The following is a 24953-nucleotide window of genomic DNA, read 5'->3' as shown; positions in this document are numbered from 1 at the left end:
GAGAGGGAGACACAGAATCTGAAGACAGGCTCGAGGCTCTGAGCTAGCTTTCAGCACAGAGCCCAACACGAGGTTTGAACCCACAAACCACGAGATCATGATCTGAGCCGAAGCCGGACACTTAACAGACTGAGCCACCCAGGCGCCCCCCCCCACCATGTTTCCTGAAATAGCTCATATAACTATCATTGTAACTAGAGCTGGTGAATTCGTTTTTAATTTTTTCATACAAGTTAACTTTGTGTACTAGCAACTTTTGTTTCACTTATTTACAAGTAAAAGGGATCACAACACAGTAAGTCCTGACTGCCAACAGAGAAATGAAATAAGCGAGCCGAATTTCATCTGAAGAATTATCTTCTACCTTTCCAAATGCTCAAAGTCTATTAGCTTTAGGAGTGGTCGACAGCAAAGAACAGGCTACACCGTATTTTCTTTCAGCACATTCGATTAAATACTTGAGACGTCAGCTCAGGGACTTAAGACCAACAACAGCTCATGTAGCTGGTTGGATCTCACATAACGTCTGACAACATTTTTAGTGCCTTGGACTCTTTCGGAATTTCTCAAAGAAGACGACAAATTAAGCATTCCCATGTGAAGATGTCTGCACCAAGAATATACCGTCCATTCCAAGGACTGTCAGGGTATGCCAGACATCTTACATAAGTTACTCATTTATGTCGGGAATACTGTCAGAAGTAATTCATTATAAGTAATGACACACACATTTGGAACAACTTGAGGTAACCCAGTTATCTTGAATAAGGTGATCTTTGGTCTTTGAGATGACCAAGGGGGAACAGGGGTAGTTTAAGTCTATAGATAACAAAGCCTTTTTATTTTCTGATGAGGGACAAAATTCCTATGTCAAAGGAACACTTTCTAATGAAATAGGCATGCAGGAAAAAAGTCTTCCCTCTTTTGTGCCAAAAGATAAATAGAAAGTATCATTTTCCCCAGCGTGATTTCTTTAAGAAACTTTTTAAACATGACAAATTCAGTCCAGAGTTAAAACAGAGACTATCCCTAGGTATTTATAAATATACGACATACGGTGCTAAAATGTATAAAGAGATAACGAAGACACAGATAAAAAAAAAGGTACAAAGAAACAAATACTGATTTAATATACCAGATGTTATGTTTACAACCTGAAAAAAAGTTTTCAGTACATTGAGCAAGGTGAAAACAAAGTCAATATTTAGCATTAAGGTGAAATTGGCTGTCATTGGAACACTGGAAATGGGACAGATATTTTTTAAAAATTTTACTATTTATTTATTTTTGAAAGAGAGAGAGAGAAAGAGAGAGACAGACAGAAACACAAAAAGCACAAGCAGGGGAGGGGCGCAGAGAGACGGAGACACAGAATCCGAAGGGCTCTTGGCTTCAAGCTGTCAGCACAGAGCCTGACATGGGGCTCAAACCCACGAATCACGAGATCATGACCTGAGCCTAAGTCAGATGCGTAACTGAATGAGCCCCACAGACACCCTGGAAAAGGGAGAGATTTAAGATCTGGGAAGAATTTGACATCTTTGAGCTGATGTGGTTTGAGAAAGACTATGAAATGATTAGAGAAAAAGAATGTTATACAACTTATTATTATAAAAATGGTATAGGCTTCAACTGGTAGTAAGGAAATAATCAGCGCATATGCAAGTTTCTAGAGCAGAAGATGGGGATCTTGCCTGAACCTATCCCACACCATAATGCAAAGGAAAATCAGAGTAGGGGACAAGGTTAAATGGCAAGTGGAGATAACAGCCCTTTCTCACATCCAACTGTTCACATGTGACATGTGCTGCTTTCTCTGCCTCCTAAGTTCTGCCCCTCTCCGAATTCAAAATTTTCATACCAAGGCTGAACAGCAGTATCTCTGTGAAGCTTTCCCAGAAGTGCGCATACAGGATTAGCCCCACACTTCTGGACTTTAACAGAGCCTTGGACATACCTCTAATGTGGTGCATGATGATGTCAACTACATGTTATGCTCTGCCCTGGCACAGTCTCGTTCTCCCCGTATAAGCTCTATTTCCATATTACCTCATGCAATCCTTACATCCACCTGAGTAGGTACCATTATGATTGCCTTTTGGCAGATGAGTAAAGAAGGCTTATCAAAATAAGAACACTTATCCGAGCCCACATGGCTTCGGAGTGACTGAATGTGGGTCTGATATGCTGCACTTCTCCTTTATAAACTCAACTCCAGACTTCCTTTGTATTTCACGGGTGGTTGTTGTTTTTTTTAATACATCACTGATAAGGTCAACTGCATCATGTGGTCCTTTATCATCTATAATTATAGTAGTAGGTTTGCATCTTCTCTAACCAATACAAGTTCTTTGAGAGATTAAAACCTCTCTGTAGCATCTGCAGGGAACGTGTGGGTTCCCTGATATATCTGAGAGGAAAGGATGAAAAGAAGCTTCTGCAGCAGCCCAGTAGAGCGCCACACGGGGCAGAAAATGAGTGTTTCTAGGGCTGCCATCAACTGATGGTGGGTATTCTGGGGGGCTGGGAGGCCTTACTAGAGAGGGGCAGGCACGGCTGGGATGACAACAGCCAAACGTACGAAAGCGGTAATGAGCCATTCACCCAACATGTGTTGCCTCAGAGCATTAGCCCTCTAAAAAATTCAATCCCCGAATCTGAGAGATGATAGGAGATCCGGAATCTTGAGTTTCATGTATCCAAGGCTGAAGAGCAAATCATCAGAAGAACTTGGTAGGAAGGCTGTGGACGTGGGCTGGCAGGAAACGGATCTGGAGGAAGGAAGAGCAGCCCCCTTTCATGCTTCACTGGGAGGGGCTGGTGTTCCGCTGGGCGCAAGGACTTGGGCACCTAATCCAGAGGTCTGTGGATTTGCTCCTGTGAGTGGGAGAGGCTACAATTCTTCTAAGAGACTAAGGTGTCTGTTCACTACTCACCTACCAAAGGGAGAAGTTAATCCCCACTTTACAGCCTTCACTCTCAGATACTTGTGAAAGAAGAAAACCCTCACTCATTTCCTCCCCTCCTCCCCTTGAAAGAGCATGCTTTTAGGTATAAAGTAATAGAAGCAGAAAGGAAACAATCCACAGATGCGACCACAGAGAAAAATTAAACTTAAAAAAAAGAATTATGAAGAGCAAAGTAGAGAAACTTTGGACAAATTACAATAATATGCTAGAAAAAGTGTACTTGTAAAACACAGACACAGGTACATAGGTTTACACATGTACTTTATATAGAGTGTTCATGTATAGTGATTTAAAACTTGATAAACGGGAACAGATGCTAACATAAAGTTACACAAGAAAAAAATACAAATGTTGTATAAAATATATGTTGTAATACAAAATAAATGTTGCAATAATCAGAAGCCTCCAAGGAAGTAACAGAAATAAGCATATATAATAATTATTCCATCTTTTAGAATTAAAAGAAACACATTTTTAAAATTAGAAATTAGTGTTCTATCAAAATAATAAAAATCATTAAAAATATTTTACCCAATTATTCCACTTTTATAAAGAAATGATTCTAAAATTCAGACCAAGTTTTATTTTTTTAAATAAAAGATTAGGTTTATTTTTTCTTTTCTTTTACATAATGAGAAGTTGGAAAAAAAATTGTGGTTGTTCAATATATGAACAGCAAGAAAAAGCTAAAATAGGGGTGCCTGAGTGGCTCAGTCAGTTAAGCGTCTGACTTCAGCTCAGGTCATGATCTCACGGTTCGTGGGTTTGAGCCCTGCATCCGGCTCAGTGATGACAGCTCAGAGCCTGGAGCCTGTCTTCGGATTCTGTGTCTCCCTCTGCCCCTCCCCCACTCATGCTCTGTTTATCTGTCTAAATAATAAAATAATAAAAATTAAAAAAAGAAAATGCTGAAATAGTAATACACTGCACAATTAGGCAGCTTTTAAAAAACAGTGTTTAGAAAGAGCTATTAATGATTTGTAAAACTCTCAAGATATACTATTTATTAAGTGACAAAAGACCAGATACAAAATTACACATTCAAAATAAAGTGACAGAAAATATTTGTGAGTTAGGACTATGCATGAATGAGACTGAGAAATTTTTTTTTTTACTCTTCTGTGTTTGCTAGATTTTCTACAACGAATATTTTTAATAGCAATTTTATTGAGATATAATTCACCACTACATAATTCATCTGAAGTGTACAGTTCAAGGGTTTTTAGTACATTCACAGAGGTGTGCAATTGTGTGTAGTTTTTATAACCAGAAGAAATGAAATAAATAGACTGTGGTTTACAGATGCTCTCTAACACTATGTTGTCTTCCTTTATGTAAATAGGTACAGTGTGTAGGTAACCATAGTAAGGAGTCACTTTCAAAAATGCCAAAAAAATGTGCTCCAAGCAGTTCACTCAAAATACATGATAGGTTGCATGGTTCTCTTTTTTTTTTTTTCCTTTGGTTCCCTTTTCTCAGCTAGTGACTCTAACAGACTCTTAAATGCAGTTTAAATAAAAGCGAGAGATTCAATCAGCGTACTTACCTTTACAGTGCTTGTGGTCTGGGGTCGGGGTGTAGCCCTTGTGGCATGAACACACGTAGGAGCCCTCGAGGTTCGAGCAAGTCCCATTTGTGCAGATCTGTGGTTCCAGGCATTCATCCACATCTGAAGAGTGTTGCATAAGGGGAAAAAATCCACAAAGAGAGAGAAAAAAAAAAAAGAAAGAAAACATGAATAAAGTTGAATGTGGCTAAAAATAGGAATAGTCCATCTTCAAAAAGGGACAGACTCTTTAAGATAACCTTTCAAATGAGCCCAAAGGAGTAAAAGCAGCTCTGGCGTGAACATGTATGATCGGAATTCCATGCCTTAATTTACTTTCTGCAAGGTAACTCAAAAAAGGAACCTAATGGGTCTATGAATGAATTCAGTGAACTCTTGCTGTAGAGGGGAGAGAAGAAGAGAGGGAGGTTTTAGACAGCATCCCCTACAAAAGGAAATATTCCAAAGAATCAAAGATGTATCAAGGTCTAGTTAAGGAACTGACAACTTCAGCAAGAAGTGAGGGTTCACTGAAGCAGAAGATAGGACTCATGACCTTGAGAAACCACAGGAGCTGGTAACAGAAAGGAGAAAAAAAAATTCTGATAAAATGTTCAAAAATGGCATTAAATCAATATTATAAAAACCAATCTAGAGGCTACACAAGTCGACTGGGATATACATATGTATGTATGTATGTATGTATATGTATGTGTGTGTGTGTAGTGTGTGTGTGTGTGTGTATATATATACATATAAAGTTTATTGTCAAATTGGCTTCCATACAACCCCCATTGCTCATTCCAGCAAGTATAATTTGAAGGTAGGGTACAGATTTTAGAGGCAGATAAAATAATAGCTACTTTTTACCAAACACTTACTGCACAAAAGCACTAAAGGCTTTATGTGTATTATCTTATTTAAACCTCACAAAAGCCATCCAAGCTAACCATTTCACAGACAAAAGAATCAAGTCTCAAAGAAATTAAAACAGACTGTCCAAGGCCACACTGTTGGGAACTGATGGCTCATATTTGAATCCAGTAAGTCTAACTCCAAAGACCATCCTTTTAACCTGTGTCTAAAGTTTTTTTTTTTTTTTTTTGAGAGACAGAGAGAGAGAGAAAGAGAGAGCGTGCCTGTGCATGACCAAGCTGGGATGGGGCAGAGAGAGAGAATCCAAAGGAGGCTCCATACCATCACTGCAGAGCCCAATGTGGGGCTCAAATTCACAAACTGTGAGATCACAACCTGAGCCTAAGTCACATGCTTAATCGACTGAGCCACTCAAGTGCCCCTTAACCTGTTTCTATTAACACGAATTAAGTGTAGTGCTAGAAACCACTGAAGAACTAGGAGTATGTTTGTTTTTACTATTTGCTAGCATAGCTTTTATATAGAAAACAATCATCTGAGTGTTCACTGATTTCATTCAGCAATTATTAAACTCCTACTAGAAGACTGTTACTTCAAAAAGAAAAGTTTGAGTTCTATGCCCCATTTGAGCACCTCTGGTAAGTCTACCATAAGTTCCAGTGAAAAGACACCTAGTATAGCATGGACAAGCAAAACCTTAAGACAAACAATTTAAACCATTTAAATGCTAGAACTACGCACCACATCATGATTTGGGCTTAATTTTACAGCAGTCAATAACTTAAAGCATCTTAATCTAAGGCAGACAAATAAGGAGGAAAATGCTCTTGATTCCATCCATTTCATTTTGCAATGCTCACCCTGAGCTCAATAAAGCTTTCCACACTTTTAACATGCAGAGTCAAAAATACATTAACACAGATCTCATTCTAACTTAGAACTGCACAGTTCAGACTGCATTTGTTCGCATGACATTCCATTAAAACTGTATTACAGCTTTCTTACAGTGCTATCTAACAACAGAATACAGTGAAACCTTGGATTGCAAGTAACTTGTTCTGCGAGCGTTCTGCAAGATGAGCAAACATTTCTAATAAAACTTAACTTGATAAAACGAATGATGTCTTGCAATAGGAGTAGGATGTGATGCTGAATGTCACATGATCATGGCTGAGCCACTGGTTCTTGAAATTCACTTTGATATAAGAATGCTTTGGATCACAAGCATGTTTCTAGAATGAATTATGCTCACAAACCAAGGTTTTACCGCATTATCAAAATAAGGCAAAAGCGTATGAGCAAGCATGCACACAGGCATGCAAACAGATTAGCACTACCTGAGTATTCGACCTTGCCTTTGCAAAATCACTTATTATTACTGAACTGACCCTACTCTATGACAACAAAAATAGCACTTCCAGACTCACTCATTGTCCATCCTTTCTTTCGTTGTGGGAGTCCACTTTTATACACTGAATACAAACAACTTGAAAGAAGCAGCCAAACACTGGAGCCAAAGTAAATAAAGGGACAGAATGAGCCTAGACACCAGGCATGGAAATTCTAGACAGCAATGTTAAAATGTCACATCTAGGATCTGGATTGGTTTCAAAAATGTTAAGAAGTTGAAAAACGTATGGACTATTCTCTTTCATTACTCATGCATCAGGAAATGTGACTTACAGGGCTGCAGAATGTAACAACAAAGTCAATTTCTAAGACCATATTTTCTCTAGTCAAAGCCAATTAAAAGTGCAGATTATTCATGAAATACTTATAAAATACTTGCTACTTATAAGAGACCTGAATCAATAGTACTACACTGCATAGTTAAGAGTTAACACAGTTGATCTTAAAAGTCCTCATCTCAAGAAAGACAATTTTTTAATTCCAGAACTATGAATGGTGATGGACTTTCACTAGACTTATGATCACTTTGTAATATATACAAATAATGAATAATTATATAGGACACCTGAAACGAATATTATGTTATAGATTATACCTAATTTTAAAAAAGAATCTCCATAGAATAGGAAGGTGTGGCCTCACTTGATGGATGTAAAAGGACTAAAATAAAGTCACCATTTTATCTTTTGCCCACACCTCTCTTAAACCTACAACCTCATTTATTGGTTTCTTGGACATCTCTACTTGACATTGTCACAGGCACCTCTGAGTGTTTAGAGCCAAAACTGATCTTCCCCAAATTTTCTTTATGCTGCCTTCCAGGTCAATATATGCTGCCACTATCTAAATGCCCAAGTCAAAAATTAGAAGTCATCCTATTTAGATTCCTTATTCGCCCTCTTTCCCCACATTGAATTTATTGCCAGTCTTATCAATTCTACCTTCCAAGTATCTCTCAAATACCCCTGCTTTATTTCTCACCACCATCATTCTCTCTCTCATGGGTTACCATCATAGTCTGTTTCTCTATTTCAAGTCCTTCCCTCCCCAATCCACTCTCCAGCAAGTAGCCAGAGTGACCTAAAATACAAGCATGATCAGTGGTGTTGCTCCTGGGATGCCTGGGTGGCCCAGTGGGATAAGCATCTGACTTTTGATTTTGGCTCTGGTCATGACCTCACAGTTCACTGTCAGTGCAGAGCCTGCTTTGGATTCCCTCCCTTCCTCTCTCTGCCCCTCTCCTGCTCATATTCTCTCTCTGCCTCTCAAAATAAACAAACATTTTTTAAAAATGGTGTTGCTCCTTTAAAAACCATCAGTAGTTTCCAGTGTTCTTCCATTCAGTCAAGGACAAAAACTTGGGAGCCGTGAGTGTTATCAACAGAAAGTCTGTAACCTGCCGCCCCCTCCCCCCTCCCCCGTTCTTACTTTGAACCTTTCAGAAGATCAATGCTATGGGAAACAAGGTAGTCCCTATCCACCCCACCATCCAACACCCACAGCCCCTTATCCCTGCTACAGAGGGAGATGGTTAGGCCTTTGGTTTTCTAAATTAGAGTTTGAAACTCTTCTTACTCTAGAATTAGGATTATGGTCTTGTAGAAGAGTCACATCACCCACATTTATGATGCATATATATATATGCATAATAAGCTCAAAAGGGAGACATCGTGAAAAATATGGTGTCCCTAGAAAAATGTCTTCTGATCTCCCAAAGTACAATTTACCAACGGGCTTTTGGGACATAATTTTACATTTACTATTCAATGAATTAACTAAACTCCCCGTAGTAAGGAAATTGCCAGGGGACTGTAAGGTCAGCACTTCACAGATATGATCATTCAAAAGTTTATGAATCCATCCCAGTATACTATAAGCCAATCCCAATTCATCATTCTCCTCTACAATACCCTGAGAGACTGTAACAGGGGCCTGTTGAAAACCAAATATGCCGTGCCTATAGGATTTCACTATCTGCTCCGCTGAGAAGCCCATCAGAAGAGGCAGTCAGAACAACCACGCATGATTTGTCTTTCATGAACCCTGGCTGAGTCTTATGATCATCTTTCTCTTTAAAATGTTTCACCTCATCATTTGAATCCTGCAGCCTACAGTTCTTTGTCAAGGTTAAGATGAAGTTCAGTTGTCATTAGTTCCTGAACTCTACCTTCCTTCTTTGGGGGGAAGTGAGGACATTAATCTCTTTCCAGCTCTCTGGCAACTTGCCATTCTCCACAACTTTACAAAGATGACTTTCAGCTGGCCAGCAAACCCACCTGCAAACTGTCTCACTGCCTTCAGATGTAATTCCTCTGGGTCAGGAACCCTTTTGGAATTTCCCTTCCTTGTGTTCTGGGAACACACTAGGCAGCCTGAAGCCCCTCTCTGGTAAGCACGGCCTCGGAGGTATAGAGGGTATTTGGTGGCTGACCTCATACAAGTCAGTCCGAGGCTGTGCTGCTGCTTTCTGCTTCACCTATCAGTTCCTTGAGGTTGGTCAGAGTTGGTTCAAGAGGAACAGTGCACCTGCATTACTTCCTGTACTTTCCAGGAAATGAACCTCTCAACACTGCAAGCCAGTCATTTTTCAGAGGCCATTCAGTCTCGTTTAATTCCTTAGTGATCAACAGAGACTTCAATAAGTGAGCATCATGTGATAAGGGAAGTAAACGTACTCCATCACTATGGCCACATGAAAGTATAAGATTACTCCCTACCCTAAACATGACATTAATTCGGTTATCCCTCAAGTATTGTTATGCATAGTCTTTTAGAGTAAAGATGATGGCAGAACATATTTGATAGAAAAGCCAGCATGGCAAAGTAAGATACAGAAGCCAGGGAGGCGAACGTGATGAACAACCTGCACTCGAGGTACAGTAAATCCTCAGGATCTCAGGAACCGCCCCGTCAAATCTGACCAAGACATGCAGTAGCAGTGCAGCCTACAAAAATAGGTTCCACATCCCTCAAAGCCTCATCACTGCTCTTCAGAACTGGAAAACAGCCAATGCTATATACATCCCAGATAAAGGGCCAAAGATGATCTCAGGAAACCAATCCATTGATCCTACCAAATCACTGGTTTCCTATCTCACCTTTCCAAAAGAACATTTTGTCTCTCAGCAAAAATCAACTGGGGCTATCCATGGTGCAGGCTGCCACCGTAGAGTCCAGAATCCCTGAACTGTTACTATAGTTGCTTGCAAGGGAGGCTTCCCACCCACACAGATCTCTCCTTTCTCTTGGTTTTTCTCTTCCTCATTATCTTAATCATACTGTTTTGTTTTCTAATTTTCCTGGGTAAACAGAAGAGAGATAATGAGGTAGTGTAGAGAACAAAACACTAGCTTTGGAAATAAAAGACCTGGAATCATGCCTTAGCTCTGCCACTTATTACCTATAACCTTAAGCAAGCCCATTAATCTATCTGGGATGATTGCCCTGAAGACCAAATAAAACAACAAAGTCAGAGCCCTTTGTAACAATGTAAAAAAAGTTTTTTGTTATCATAATAATTAGTCTCACACAGGCATGTTTCCTGCCTTCAAAAGTAGTCTTTTGTTTGCTTTTTTCTTTTTAAATGTTAGTTTATTTTTGAGAGAGAGAGAGAGAGAGAGAGAGAGAGAGAGAGAAAGCAGGGGAGGAGCAGATGGAGGGAGACAGAGAATCTCAAGCAGGCTCCAGGCTCTGAGCTGTCCGCACAGAGCATGACGTGGTGCTCGAATTCTCGAACCATCAAATCATGACCTGGGCCAAAGCAGGACACCCATCCGACGGAGGCACCCAGGCGCCCCTCTTGTTTACTTTTTTAATGGAGGTATAATTGACATAACATTGCGTAAGTTTAAGTGACGATTTGATATATATTGCAAGATGATTAACAAAGTGTTAGCTAACACCTCTATTATGTTCCATAATTATTTCTTTTTTGTGAACATAATCACGATCTAGCCTCTTCGCAGCTTTGAAGTTTGTAACCCAGCACTACTGTAATCATCACTACCCTATGCAGTAGATCCCCAGGGCTTACCTACCTGCCAGTTGCATGTTTCTACTCTTAAACAACATCTCCCTGATTGTGTCAGCTCCCAGCTCCTGAGAACCACCATTCTATTCTGTTTTGTTTTGCTTGTTTACAACGTCAAATCTCCTCTGAGATTATGCGCATAATGAGGTGTTCTGTAATAACATAATGACTAATTGGAAAACTTCTTCAGCATACAGTGATTTAGGGATTAGGCTGGTGTATGCACATTTAATAATATCTGCAAGAGGTAGATGCTCAGTTCTGTTGCCATCTTACATAAAATAAATAAATGTAGGATTAAAGTCTCCAATTTCATATAAGTCTATGAATATTCATGTATTCCATAAAGGTTAACAAGGGTTCTTTAAAATCTGAAAATAAATCCTAGTGTGAAAAGAACTCCTAGAACAAGGAGCTTTCCACGTTTACCGTGCAAGTTCTGTGCACCTGGTTTTCGTTAAGACTAAGACTAACCCATTGTCAAGTGGATCAAATGACATGGAGTTCTTCAAATGCCTAGGACCCATTACATTTGGAAAACGTAAAGCGGAGTCACAGAGTCACCATTAACTTAATTACAGTTTGACAGAGAAGGATTACTATGATAAAAAATCTCAGAAATTTGTGTTTCCAGGTCACATGGTCTTTCATAGACTCAATGCTAAAACAAGACAATAAAGTAAACTCAGAAAGGGCTGGCTGCATACACCCACCAGGTGATAGACACTGTGTCTTATGAAGCTGAGCAAAGAAAATGAAGTAGAAGGATGGAATGGGCAGTACTGCAGAAGGCGAAACGTTTGTTAGGGATGATCAGTCATCCTACAGAAAAGCATTAGGATTCTCAAGCAATATATCCCAGCTAAACAAAACTGCTCAGAGGTTAAAAGGAAACTCTAAGATTAAGATTACTTAGATTCATAAACGAAGGCTCCGATGGCATGGGGAGAGTGAAGAACTACAGGAAATGAGCTTATTAAAACCAAAGACACTTATACACAGAAACCTGACATAGATTTTACTTGAACAGGTATCAGTTATTATTGCCCTTCTTAGATTTCTGGATTAACAAGGGGGAAGGGAGGATAACAGAGTTGGCGGAAGAAGGGTTACAACATTTATTGGGTTCTACATGGTGTCACATGCCTTTCTAGGTGCTTTATAGTGCTTATTTAATTCTGACAGTAAAGCCCATGAAAAAGAGTATCCCAATACCCATTTTAAAGCTAATGAAACCAAGCTTCAGAGAGGTCATTTAGCCCCAAATCTGTCCAAATTCAGGGAAATATGATCTTTATAGAAGAGTTACTGAATGTCCCCTTATACAATCAAGTATCAGAGAAGCTACTTTGGAGGACGGCTCTAGTAGGGTTTCAGTCAGGCCCGTTCTTCATGAGTGAAGAGAAACCTGTTAATTGACTACCTGACAGGCTGGCTTCCCTCAAGAAAGGTCCTGGTTGATGCAGCCAGTTGGAACTGGCCAGAACCCAGGGTGATGAAATAATCATTAGAGGCATGGATCAAGTAGGCAGCAACTCCAGGCTGAACGTGATGTCCAAGGAACACAATGTTGAATGATGAAAGTGGCTTTCAAGAGGACTGGAATCCACAACTTGAAAGAAGAAGCTACATTAACAGAGGAGCCAACAAGAGTTGCCAGAAAGCACCAAGAGATAGGTATTTTGAAAGCAGACAATAAACTACTGAGAACGAAGGATCATATGCCCTGAACTCAACACTAGGAAAGAGCACGGTCTCCCAGACAATACCTCTAACATCTAACCTGTTTCAGCCCCAAATGATTTCTGTTCTAATTCATAAATCAAGGAGAAGCATCAATCAGTGAGCCAGCTTACATTGCAGGAATACAAGGCCATTAATGGTTTCAGCAAGTTCACAGGGAAGTCAGTGAAGGAAGCAGAAAGTCTAACTGGCATCAAATCCCTACAGAATATGAGTCAAAACATCAACTCTCAATTCCTGATGAATTCATTTCACAGAAAAAAGCATCAAATAACATACAGATCAGTGGGCTTTGGAAAAAAGCCATAATGCCACACAAAAGTAGAATTACATACAACACTGTACAACTTTAGTTATAGTAATTTAAAAATATTCAGTCAGTGAGAGCAGAGTGGTAGAAAAAGGAGGACACTAGGACTTAGAGAACAGAGAACCCTGTGAGATAGGGATTATCTTCTCCACACATTTGTATGTTTCTCTAGATGACAATTAACAAATACCAATCATAAGACCTTCCTTCAAATGGTGAGATTTGGAATAATTTTAAGTCTTTAATGTTATACATTTAAAATTGGGGGAAAACAGAGGAGCCTGCGTGGCTCAGTCGGTTAAGTGTCCGACTTCAGCTCAGGTCATGATCTCACAGTTTGTGGGTTCACGCCCTGCATTGGGCTCTGTGCTGACAGCTCAAAGCCTGGAGCCTGCTTCCAATTTTGTGTCTCCTTCTCTCTCTGCCCCTCCCCCACTTGTGCTGTTTCTCAAAAATAAAGAAATGTAAATTAAAAAAAAAAATTGGAGGAAAACAGTCTCATCAATGCACCCTAAATTATCTGGACTAAAATGGTATTAAAAAGCCACAAACCAGTCACAAATAACCATTAGAGACAAAAACAAATAGTTAGAAAGAACACTGTATAAATAATTTCTCATTTGATGTCTTCTCTGACCACCATAGAATCTGACACTCCCTGTATCCCTTAGGCAGCTTTTCTCCCCCCATCATGGCACTGAAAACACATCTGACATCCCACATACTTTACTTGCTGACTTGTTTATTTGCAAACACAATGTATGCTCTAGAGGATAAGGGCAAAGAGGGGAGGGCATTTATTTTGTTTGCCCTTAATCTCCGGGGTCTTGAAAAATGCCTGGCTCTTGGTAGGCACTCAACTGTTAAAGTGAACAAATAAATATATAATCAAAGTGTTGTCAATTAGCTCAACTCTATGATAAGCTTAAGTGATGACTGCACCTTCTATTTTGTTTTAAATGCTTTCTTTATTTCTGAGAGAGAGAGAGAGAGAAACAGACAGACAGCATGAGCAGGGGAGGGTCAGAGAGAGAGGGAGATACAGAATCTGAAAACGGCTCCAGGCTCTGAGCTGTCAGCACAGAGTCCAACACGGGGCTTGTACCCATGAACCGTGAGATCATGACTTCAGCCGAAGTCAGATGCTTAACCAGCTGAGCCACCCAAGCACCCTATGACTGCACCTTCTAAAAAGTACTTTAGAGTACCAGAAGTATAAAGGCGAGAACTAAAATGTAGGAGCTATGGCTGAGTATTCATTAGCATCGTCAGAATCGAGCAGAAGAATCTCATTCATTCATTGGTTCAGTATGAATAGGAAAGCATATTGCAGTGTCTACTTTTTGTAACACCCAACTTTTTAACATGTGAAAGCTCTACTTCCATAAAAAATTAAGATAGATCCATTTTGGTATAATCTGCAAAAACCTTGAGAATCATAGAAGAGTTGTAAGTCCAGTTCTGAACAGTGAATGGAACTGAAATGATATCATGGAGGAGAAGCTTGATCTGTAGATAAAGGCAGAAGGAAAAAAATACACGGTCTAATTTTCATAGTAAATGCATGACCATGGGACACCTAGGTGGCTCAGTCAGTTGAGCATCTGACTTTGGTTCAGGTTATGATCTCGCGGTTTGTGGGTCTGAGCCCTGTGTCAGGCTCTGTGCTGACAGCTCAGAGCCTGGAGCCTGCTTTGGATTCTGTGTCTCCCTCTCTCTCTGCCCCTCCCCCACTCACACTCTGTCTCTCTCAAAAATAAACAAACATTAAAATAAAATAAAGGAAATACATGACCTTAGCAATGCAAAAACAGACAGTAGTATATGGAACAAGTGGCTAAGTGTATGACTGGTTGACTAACACAATGACCTAATATTTCTGTTTAGGATTCCACTAATCTGGCTGGCAAAGTGAAGTTACTTTTAAATGAGATGCTGTGTTTCTCTTATTAAACTGGAGCAAAGTGGTCATGTTTCGATTGATTGCATACATCCAGGTATAAGAACTCATTTTTTATGATTGCCCAGTCTAGTTAAACGCATTTGTATTGAAGAGCGATCACTTGCCAATTTGGTCGGTCATATTTCATTAGCAAATTCGTGAATCAGGGCTGTGTTTATACCACTACGATGAACGTTAGTTATTTAAGGTAAAATTCAGGCTCTGCTCTTGGATTATACATAATATGCATCAGTATGTGAAAATGAGAACATAAATGGAATCTTGACAGGCAAGTATGAAATTTATGCCAAGCGGGGAAATTAAAACCAAACGTACATTCTGACCGACACAAATCACATCCACAAATACATATCAAATAAGCAATTAATGAACCCAAATCTTCTCTTCTCCCAAAGATCAACAGCTCACAATTACAACAAGAGAAGCAGAGAGCTGCATACAGAGGCTCAACTTATGCAACATGGGGATGAGTCCAGTGCTTTGAAATTGGGACTCTTTCTGCCGAGACTACTTACCCTGCCTGGTCTGCAACACCTAAACATCTTCCCGGAGATGTATGAGTAAAGATGAGCATCTTTAATAAGACTGAGAGGGTCCATCTAGCATGTTTTGCCCCTACATCCTACGGTAAAGCTTCCCTTGTTCTGTCTAGCCTTTCAGCTAGTGACGGAAAGGTGAACCTGACTGCTTCCTCCTTCCACAAGCGCCCTGCATATGCGGTTTCCTCTGTCCAAAATTACCTCCTTCCCCTCCCCTTCCTCAGCATAACGTCAGTCAGGAATTTTCCCAGAGGCAACTCGTTCTACCACACACTCTTAGGGCCAGTAGAGAACCCTACTTCCCAGCACTGTCTCACTGGTGCCTTTGAATTTACATATGAGATGCCTGGGTATCAGTCTCCCTCACCAGAGGGTTCCATGAGGAAGGCACATTTTTGTGTCTCTCTAGGTATCCCAGCACTCAGCACAACCCTGGGTACAGACAGTAAGCTCTTCGGCATTTGTCAAAGAAGGAAAGAAGGTATGAATAAATGAGAAGTTTAACTCACATTGTCAGAGTCTGGCATGGAGTGTAAAAGAGCTCAGCTTTTAAGGAAAAGAATCAGACAGAGACAGAAACACAGAGGAAAACCATTAAGGGGAAAGGCTAAGCTGAGTAGAATGAAAGTAAATTTGATGTTTCTCTTCTCGAGGGCCTAATGTTGGTATCAAGTATTTAGGAAAGACTTCAGTGAATACACATCAGAGGCTCAGCCATCAAGATTTCTCTTCTGCTTCTGCTCCCTGTTTGGGTTTGTATGTTTCCAAATTCTATTAGTCTATGGTAAGTAGTTTCTTCTTAGGCCTTTTCACTCTTTTTATTTAGGCTTTTCCTCTCCACCTCTCCCCTCCCTGTGGTGATTATTGGTTTATTTGGTCTTGGTTATTGATCCCATCAAAGACAACAATTTCCTTCACTCAGAATTCTTTCTCCCAGGTAAAATCTCCCATTCTTCACACCAACTCGTTTTCTCATTTTCTCCATGGTTAAAAGTTACTTCAAGCTTTTCTCAGAAGTTTTCTCAAAATGACACAATTTTGTCATGTTCCATTTTTTCCTCTTTCTTTCCATTTTGAACGAGGGCTCACTTGGCATTACATCACTCTGTCAGAAAGTGCATGAGGCAGAAGAAACAAGACTATGATAAGAACACTCTAGTACCTACCAAGACATTGCCCATTCCAGCCTCGGAACCCCTCTGTGCAGGGAACACACTGGTAAGATCCAGGAGAATTCACACATTGTTCATCTGGACAAGTGCTTGGAGTCAAACATTCATCAATATCTGAAAAATGGGAGAACCAGGTCACAAACATTTTATCAGAACACTGAAGCACACACTTTTCTGATTAAGCCGCGTGGGCGGGCAGGGGGGGGCGGGGGCAGGTACGTTGTATCTACATTTTGGTGGAGAAAACCATAACCAGATAAGTCGAATGCTGGGCCTACACATAACCACCACAGCGATAATGCAAGGCCAGGTAGACCTTGAATAAAACATTTACACACAGTCAAAGGAAAAACTTGGCCCCAGTTCTCCAACTAGCAGGGTCAGACCTCTCCATTTCTGGGAGCTGGCAGCTTCTCGGAGGCCATCTTCTAGACATCAAACCTTTGATGGAATAGTGCAGCTTGCCAGAAAGAAACATAACGAACAGGCATGAGAATGACAAAGCCACATATCCACCTGGCCAGAGGTTCTCTCTGCAGACAATGGATGCTCTAGGGAAATCCCTGCTTTGGCTTCATGGGCCCATGAACACCCCAGGTTTGAATAATTTAAAACCTTTCACAGGCTATGAAATCCTTGGAGGTGAAAACAAAACATTAGGAGAGAATGAACTCATCAAATACTCGCCAGAGTTTCCAGAAAACACAGTGATATGATTGTATGGTAATATTTTCTACTAAAAATACACCTTATTCACATTCACAGCTAACTGGAGTTATTCATCACTGTTCTTTTCAATGTGAGAGAAAAACAACGCCTTAAATATGGCTGGTGCTGTGGCAGACGTAACTACTACAGCAGCTTTTTGAAGAATGGTAGAACAACAGAAGGGGGGGAAATAGGATATAGGAAATGGCTCAGGCATTTAACATGAGTGGGAACACCTTGGGTACCAGCCCCATTTGAAATCATCATTTTTTTCTGGGGTTGGAGTCTAAATTCAGGCAAGTGTATTTACTGTCTAAGTATTCCAATAGAAGATGCATACAGGACCGCCGATCATATGTGAGATATAAAGAAAATTTTCAGGACATTCGTAAAAAGTAAAAGAACTATATAATGGATACATTCATTCATTCTGGGAAATTCTCAGAATTTCTCTCTCATTATCACCAGGCAAGTGTGAAAAGATGCTTCAAGTAAAAAAGATGCTCAAAGTAAAAAAGTTGAAGTTGATATTAATAGAGTAAGCACCAAGTCAGTGTGGTAATTTTTTTTTCCTATCAGTGAAAAATCCTTGCCAACAGACAATGACACACAGTGGTGTGTGTGTGTGTGTGTGTGTGTGTGTGTGTGTGTGTTCAAGGTCAGATGTTCTAGGACTTCTTGTTCTACAGAAAGATGATGCTTGCCAGTTTCATTTTCCAAACAGCATTACATTCTTCTCTGGAAGGAATTTTTTTTTTAAATAGAACTACAACTGTTAAGCCAGAGAAGGTTTTGAGGAAGGCTGGCCCAATAAATAAGGTGCATTGCTGAGCACGACAAGACAACATTTCTGCATTTCCGGCCGCTCTCACCTCTGTCTGCTCATTCCCTGGTCTATAAATTCGGGACTACCTGCCTGGTAATACCTCCACAGGACAATGTGAGGCTGCATGAGATAATGTCTGTGAACTACAATAGGCTCCTTGGAGACGGGCGCTGTTTGAAAGCAACTCTGTTAGTGGCAGCTGAGAAAATCTTTGGTGAGCCAGAAGCCTGGGGACCTTTGGTTCTGGTCCATGACGAAATTAGAAAACAGCCATGTCATTTGGCTCCTTCTTCTTCTTTTCAAGCCATTTCATGGGGATAGAATTATGTATTATTTACTTGGGGCACCCTGGTAGCATTTCTGTGAAACGATTTCCATACACCGAATATTACTGCATAGTCTCCACTGGCTTTCCCGTTTACATACAGAATTTTCAAATCTCTACTCCTTCACACTTTCCATCCTCACGCCATAGTTACTACTGAAATGTCTCATCTTCCCTTCCTGAAACTATAAGTAGAGCTTACAAATCAGCATGTGACTTCAGCTAGTTAAGCGTCCGACTTCGGCTCAGGTCATGATCTCAGGGACCATGGGTTCAAGCCCCACATCGGGCTCTGTGCTGACAGCTCGGAGCCTGGAGCCTGCTTTGGATTCTGTGTCTCCCTCTCTCTCTGCCTCTGCCCCACTCACACATGTGTGCATTCTCTCTCTCTCTCTCAAAAATAAACATAAAAAATTTAGAGTCAGCGTCTGACTTTTTTGGGGAGTGTTGTTCTGCACATGAAGGCTCATCAGGTCAACTACCCCATTTCTTTAAAAACATTCCCAAAGCTACCGATGTACCGAGAAGGTCCAGGCAGAAACAAAGTAATCAGGAAAGGGGGAGGTTTCCGGAGACGAATGGTTCTTGAGAACTAACAGGGTGACAGGCACCACACAAGATACCACGACACGCATTTATTCTCATGACAGCCCTGAAAGTTAACTTTGCGGCTCCCATTTCACAGGTTTCAAGGGGGCCAAGTCCCTGGCACCAAGCCAGACAGTGACTAAGCGTGGGAGTCAGGAGCCAACGCCACGACCCTGCCCCCTCCCATGGCCACCCTGCCTCTCCAGGGCAGAGAGAGGGTCCCCTGTGAAAGGAGGGTGGGGACACTTCCCCTCGGCTGCCAGGGGAGAGACCTTATGGTGCTGCCATAACCCTAGTTGGTCAGGGATTCAGGAATGTAAAATGCTCCTGCGCCTTTCCAGATCAGAATGCAAGGGGCAGGGAGGGGGGAGGAAGACACAGGTGCAGGCTGCCAAAACACATCTAATTGGCTCTTCCTCCAGGCCCGGGTCATTAGATCTGTGGAGAAAACCAATGCAGAGGAGCCAGGGACAGCTGAGGGCAGCCTGCCCCAACTTGTCCGTCCCCTGCCTTGGTCTGGAAGTCCAGCTGTATTAGAAAATAGGCTGATCCTCAGGCAGCTGCAGGCAAAGAGCCCCAAAGAACCAGTCCATCGACAAAGCCTGGCCCCTCTGAAATGAGCTCAGAGACCCCTGTTCCTCCCCGGGCACATATCCATGGTAACATTTAAGCAGAAGTGTAACATATTTCTTCATGGAAATAATTGTTTAAAAAGTACCATGGTGGTTTCAAAAAAACCTGTATAATTGGGACATAAATGAGCAGAAAGAGTAAATGGTTAATCATTCTGCACATACTCTAAAAGCTTCTCAGAACTTTTTTTTTTTAAATATAATACTAGCAAACTCATTGCCGTGGTCAGCAATAAAGAAATTTTATCTAGCACAGTTGGAAAGCGACCTGGCATTAGTGACATGGGGCTTCTGTGCAGCAGGCGTTTGTAACCAAATCCCAAAACACATGTAAGACAGAGAAGTTCAGAGAAAGGAATCGAACAGGGCAAAAAGGGTGGAAACTAAAAATCAACAGCAGGTAAACCCGTACCATGTTCCCAGATGAATGATCCAGACACTGTAATTAAGTCTGGACTCATGCTACAATACTCGGCAATGAATTGTTCTCAAGTGATTCACTCCAACTACCAGGGGAGGCAGATGCTGAAGTGGACAAGGACAGTGAAGATGGAAAGCAAGCCAAAGTCACTGAAGCGAGGCCAAGAGGCCGGGACTCTGGAAGGCAGGAAGAGCCTGGATGAGCTGATGTCCGGCACAGCTGGCGGAAGAAAGTCAGGACCAAGCTACGTGCCCACCAGTCCCGGGTGTGGACCCAGCCCTGTGCTTCAGGATCACGTGTGCTCCACACTTCGAGGTGGCACAGACTCACCCTCGCAACGGCCGCCCCGGGTCATGCGGTACCCGCTGTCGCAGTATTCACACCGGAAGGCCCCCACGGTATTGACGCAGTGCCCTTCCCCACACACATCTGGCCTCAGGCACTCATCAACATCTACAAAGCAGAAAACGTGGCTGAGTTTTATTTCTCAAAACAGAGTCTCAAACCTCTCCCATCTCCCGGGTCAGTCTGAAGTCAGGAATAAAATAACCGATTCCTACCACCATTCCTTCGATTTGTTGACAGGTTTCAAAATCGAGTGGTTTTGATTTATGTGGGACCCCAAAACATTTAACGTCTCAGGTCTCTGCACATACTTGACACTCTTCGTTCAATAGCGTTGGAGGAAAAAAAATTCCATATTTATATCCTCCAGTATCTAGCAGATGACTATGTCATAAAAGGTGTTCAGTAATAAATTCTGGGTTGCCAGAATAAGCAGTACGATTGATGGGATCTTAAGGGAGCTAACAACCCAGGTCTGGGAATTTATGCATCAGGAAGAACATGGCCATTACCTATGCAGTTAGGACCCTCCTCACTGGCCATAAATCCTGCTGGGCAAATACACAAGAAACTGCCCTCGGTGTTTTCACAGCGTCCCTGGGAGCAGAGCTGTTGGGCCTGAGTGCATTCATCAATATCTGTTAACAAAAATACAGATAAAAGCATCAGTGTCGTGTAGCATGAAATTCTCAGTCTCCCTGTTCATAAATTACCAGCACACTATTCCCTGTGCACCACATCCTTATAACTAAGGAGAACGGTAAAGGGGGGCATGATCATATGCCTCAGATACCTGAAGGATGGTTACTAGGAACAGGGAATACCCGTATGGTGTACCGTTTCAAAAGCTACAACTACAGCCTTCACATTGGTGTTTGTGAGAGACATATTTAGGTCAACACAGAAGGACTCTTCTGATACATGGAATCATCTAAGCACTGTAATTTGTGTGTCACCCCCAGGCCAGCTCCACAGAGAGTGCCGGAAACACTGTGAAAGAGACTCTCTCACTGTGCGCGTGGGCGAAGCTGGAATCGATCATCTCAAATGCCCTTTTCAACTTTATATTCTACGGTTCCAAACATAATACATACAATGTATGCAAATTCAAGAGAAATAGCCATGGTATGGAACCGGTAGATACGCCCCTCAACCCACCCCACATATATATAAAAAGCCACATAATGTTAAGTCACATATCTTATGGACATGAAGCATAGCAAAATCATATTAATTGGGTGTATGTCTTTGTTGCTTTATATTTGTCTTATAACTCTTAGTGCTGAATTTCCCTCTTCTAAAAAAGAGAGCAATTAAATCTAGTGCTAATGCACTGAAATGATTTCCATAATGCCATTATGCCTCTTTTTGAGGTACATTTTTTTCCAAAGAATCACGTTTGAGAGCCTGTGCTTGTGAATTCATTAATGGCTTTGTGTTAGTCTACTGATTTTCAGTTTAGAAATTGCTTTTAGAAATCACATCTTATGCAATTACATATTTTATACAATTATAATTCTTTATTGTAGTATATATTAATATTGTTTTGGTTTTGCTAAATACATGCTTGTAGGTAGCTATTCCTATTCTCTTATATATTATATATTATATTATTATACCTAGAAATCATTAAAAATTATTTTACCTTTTTTCCCACTTTTATCTAATTGTATTACATTTGGAAATGGAGGTAGCACTGAACCAGGACATAAGAGCATCTCAGGAGATAAACAAACCTCTTTTTCAGCTCTCTTAGCTCAGGGACAGAAATTTTTAAAAATGAAACACAGTAACATTTCCCACAATAATTACACAGAAAATGTTAATGTGGGAATATTTGATATTTAAAAACTTCATCAAACGTGTCTCTTACCAACACATTTCCTCTGTTGCTCACTGAACTTGTAGCCATCGTAGCAGATACACGTGTACCTCACAGGTAGGTTAATGCAGTGTCCCGCGCCACAGATGTCAGGGTTCACAGTACATTCATTGATTTCTTAAAAATAAATAAGAGAGAAAACAACAGATATCAACAAAGATTTCTCTGCTACTTGCACACCATTCCTGTGTATTTCCTGATTAGCTTGTTGACAGGTATGCAGTTAGAAGACACAGGTCACTTCTCATTTATCCAAAGGAAATAAATAAAAACACTCAGAAAGATACACTCATCCATATGTTTCTTGCAGCATTATTTACAATAGCCAAGATATGGAAGCAACCCAGCAACCCAAGTGTCCACTGATAGATGAATGAGTACACAGACACAGACACACACACACACAGACACACACACACACACACACACACACACAGTAGACTATTACTCGGCCATAAACAAGAATGAGATCTTGTTATTTGTGACAATGTGGATGGACCTAGAGGGTATTATGCTAAGTGAAATAAGTCAGAGAAAGACAAATACCACATGATTTCACTCATATATGGAGTCTTAAACAAATGAGCAAAGAAATAAAAAAAAAACAAACCAGAAATAGACCTATAAATACAGAGAACAAACTGATGGTTGCCAGAAAGGGGGGAGGATGGGCCAAATGGGTGAAGGGGAATATGAGGTACAGGCTTTCATTACGGAATGATTCCATCACTGGGATCAGAGGCACACCACAGGGCATCTAGTCCATAATACTGTAATAGTGTCACGTGCTGACAGATCGTAGCTACACTTGTGGTGAACACAGCAAAACAGACTTGCTGAAAAACTAGCTTATACACTTGAATGTAATGCAACATTGTGTCAACTTTTACTTCAATAAAAAAAAGTATGGTGACTTCTAAAATCAAGTATAAATTCATTTGATTATTTCATAATTGCTCAGTCACACCCACGATCATCAATAATTCCTAATGAAACTTCCAACANGGGGGGGGGGGGGGGGGTGTGCCTGGGTGACTCAGTTAGTTAAATGTCTAACTTCAGCTCAGGTCACAGCTCCTGAGTTTGAAACCTGTGTCGGGCTCTGTGGTGACAGTGCGGAGCCTGGACCCTGCTTCGGATTCAGTGTCTTCCTCTCTCTCTGCCCCTCCCACGCTTGCACTTTGTCTCTCTCTCCTTCAAAAACACATAACTATTAAATAATAATAATTTTAAAAAGCCACCTAGGAAATTTTAAGATAATCAAATCTTTTCAACTTCTAAGATGGCCCACAAGGAGTTTCTATCCACTCCAGTTCATTTGACATGATGGACTTTGAGCCAACATGTGAGTTCTCCTGATAAGAAATATACAGTAACTCTTTATTCATTAGCAGGCCAAATTCAATTTCTCACAACTATGTCCACCTCTTCCAAAATTTCTCATTAGTTCTCAAGAAAAATCTACCACTCCTAATCAAAGCAAAACTTCTGGGTGTAACTGACTCTTAATTTGCCAATTTCAACATCAGTATATTTATACTGATAAAGTAGAATCTTCTTCCCAATCTTCTCTGCTAAATTCCACCCTTGTACTCCAGTTACTGACTCATGCTTGAGACCTACTTCTTCTGTAAGGCCTGAGAAGACTGGCCCTAGGTCCCCATTCCACATGGTACACACTGTGGTAGAGACAGTGTCGCAGGAGCCTATGCTGGGCAAAGGCTATTAAAATGAGTGTACTTACCAAAGGACGTAAAAGAGCCTTCATTGCTTGAATGCTCAAAAGTGGCCTTCTGAGAGGAATTACACCCCTTACATCATCTATTTTCATTTTTTTCTTTTTTTTATAGTTTATTTACTTTTATGACAGAGACAGAGAGAACACGAACAGGGGAGGGGCAGAGAGAGGAAGACACAGAATCTGAAACAGGCTCCAGGCTCTGAGCTACGAGCACAGAACTCGATGCGGGGCTCAAACCCACAAACCGTGAGATCATGACCTAAGGTGAAGTCAGCTGCTTAACGGACTGAGCCACCCAGGCGCCCCTACATTGTCTATTTTCAATGACCTTTGTAAGGAGGTATCATGGCACTGTAGGGGTGGGGCAGTCTAGCTGATAGAAGCCCAGGCTTATAGACTGTGAGAACACAAATCTTGCTGCCCTTTCCAAGCTTGGGCAAGTTACTCTAACATTCTATGCCTCACTTTCCTGCAGGTGAAATATATGGGAATAATCAGAATACCAACTTGACTATCAGGTTCAAAGAAGATAAATAATGCACATGGCCCAATGCCTGGCATATTATACATGTTCAATAAAAGCCATTAAAGACCTAAAAGTGACACCTGAAACCATAGAAATCCTACAAGAGAGCACAAGTAGTAATTGCTCTGACACTGGCCATAATAACATGTTTCTAGATATGTCCCCTGAGTTAAGGGAAATAAAAGCAAAAATAAACTATTGGGACATTATCAGAATAAAAGCTTCTGCACAGCAAAGGAAACAATCAATAAAACTAAAAGACAGCTAACTGAATGTGAGAAAATATTTGTAAATTATACATCCCAATAAGCAGTTAGTATCCAAAAATAGATAAAACACTTATACACCTCAACACCAAAAACAACCCAAATGATCCAATTAAAAATAGGTAGACAACATGA

General features: G+C 40.8%; 1 protein-coding gene across 8 annotated transcripts in view; it reads right to left on the bottom strand.

Annotated features, from left to right (window-relative positions):
- The window catches only part of LTBP1 (latent transforming growth factor beta binding protein 1), a 399796-nt gene that overhangs the window by 88777 nt on the left and 286066 nt on the right, over window positions 1-24953 (bottom strand). For all 8 annotated transcript variants that reach the window (XM_077772762.1, XM_077772764.1, XM_077772765.1 and 5 more), the window contains 5 exons: window positions 22277-22402; window positions 20916-21041; window positions 20389-20511; window positions 16553-16672; window positions 4516-4638 (listed from right to left, as the gene is read on the bottom strand). In XM_077772762.1, coding sequence (XP_077628888.1) covers window positions 4516-4638; window positions 16553-16672; window positions 20389-20511; window positions 20916-21041; window positions 22277-22402 — 618 coding nt within the window. The remainder of the gene's footprint in view (window positions 1-4515; window positions 4639-16552; window positions 16673-20388; window positions 20512-20915; window positions 21042-22276; window positions 22403-24953) is intronic.

The sequence above is a fragment of the Crocuta crocuta genome, unplaced genomic scaffold (genome assembly GCF_008692635.1).
Source record: "Crocuta crocuta isolate KB4526 unplaced genomic scaffold, BGI_CrCroc_1.0 scaffold363, whole genome shotgun sequence".
NCBI lineage: Eukaryota > Metazoa > Chordata > Mammalia > Carnivora > Hyaenidae > Crocuta > Crocuta crocuta.
The sequence above is the reverse complement of the archived record's forward strand: the minus strand, read 5'-3'. Positions and strand labels throughout refer to the sequence as shown.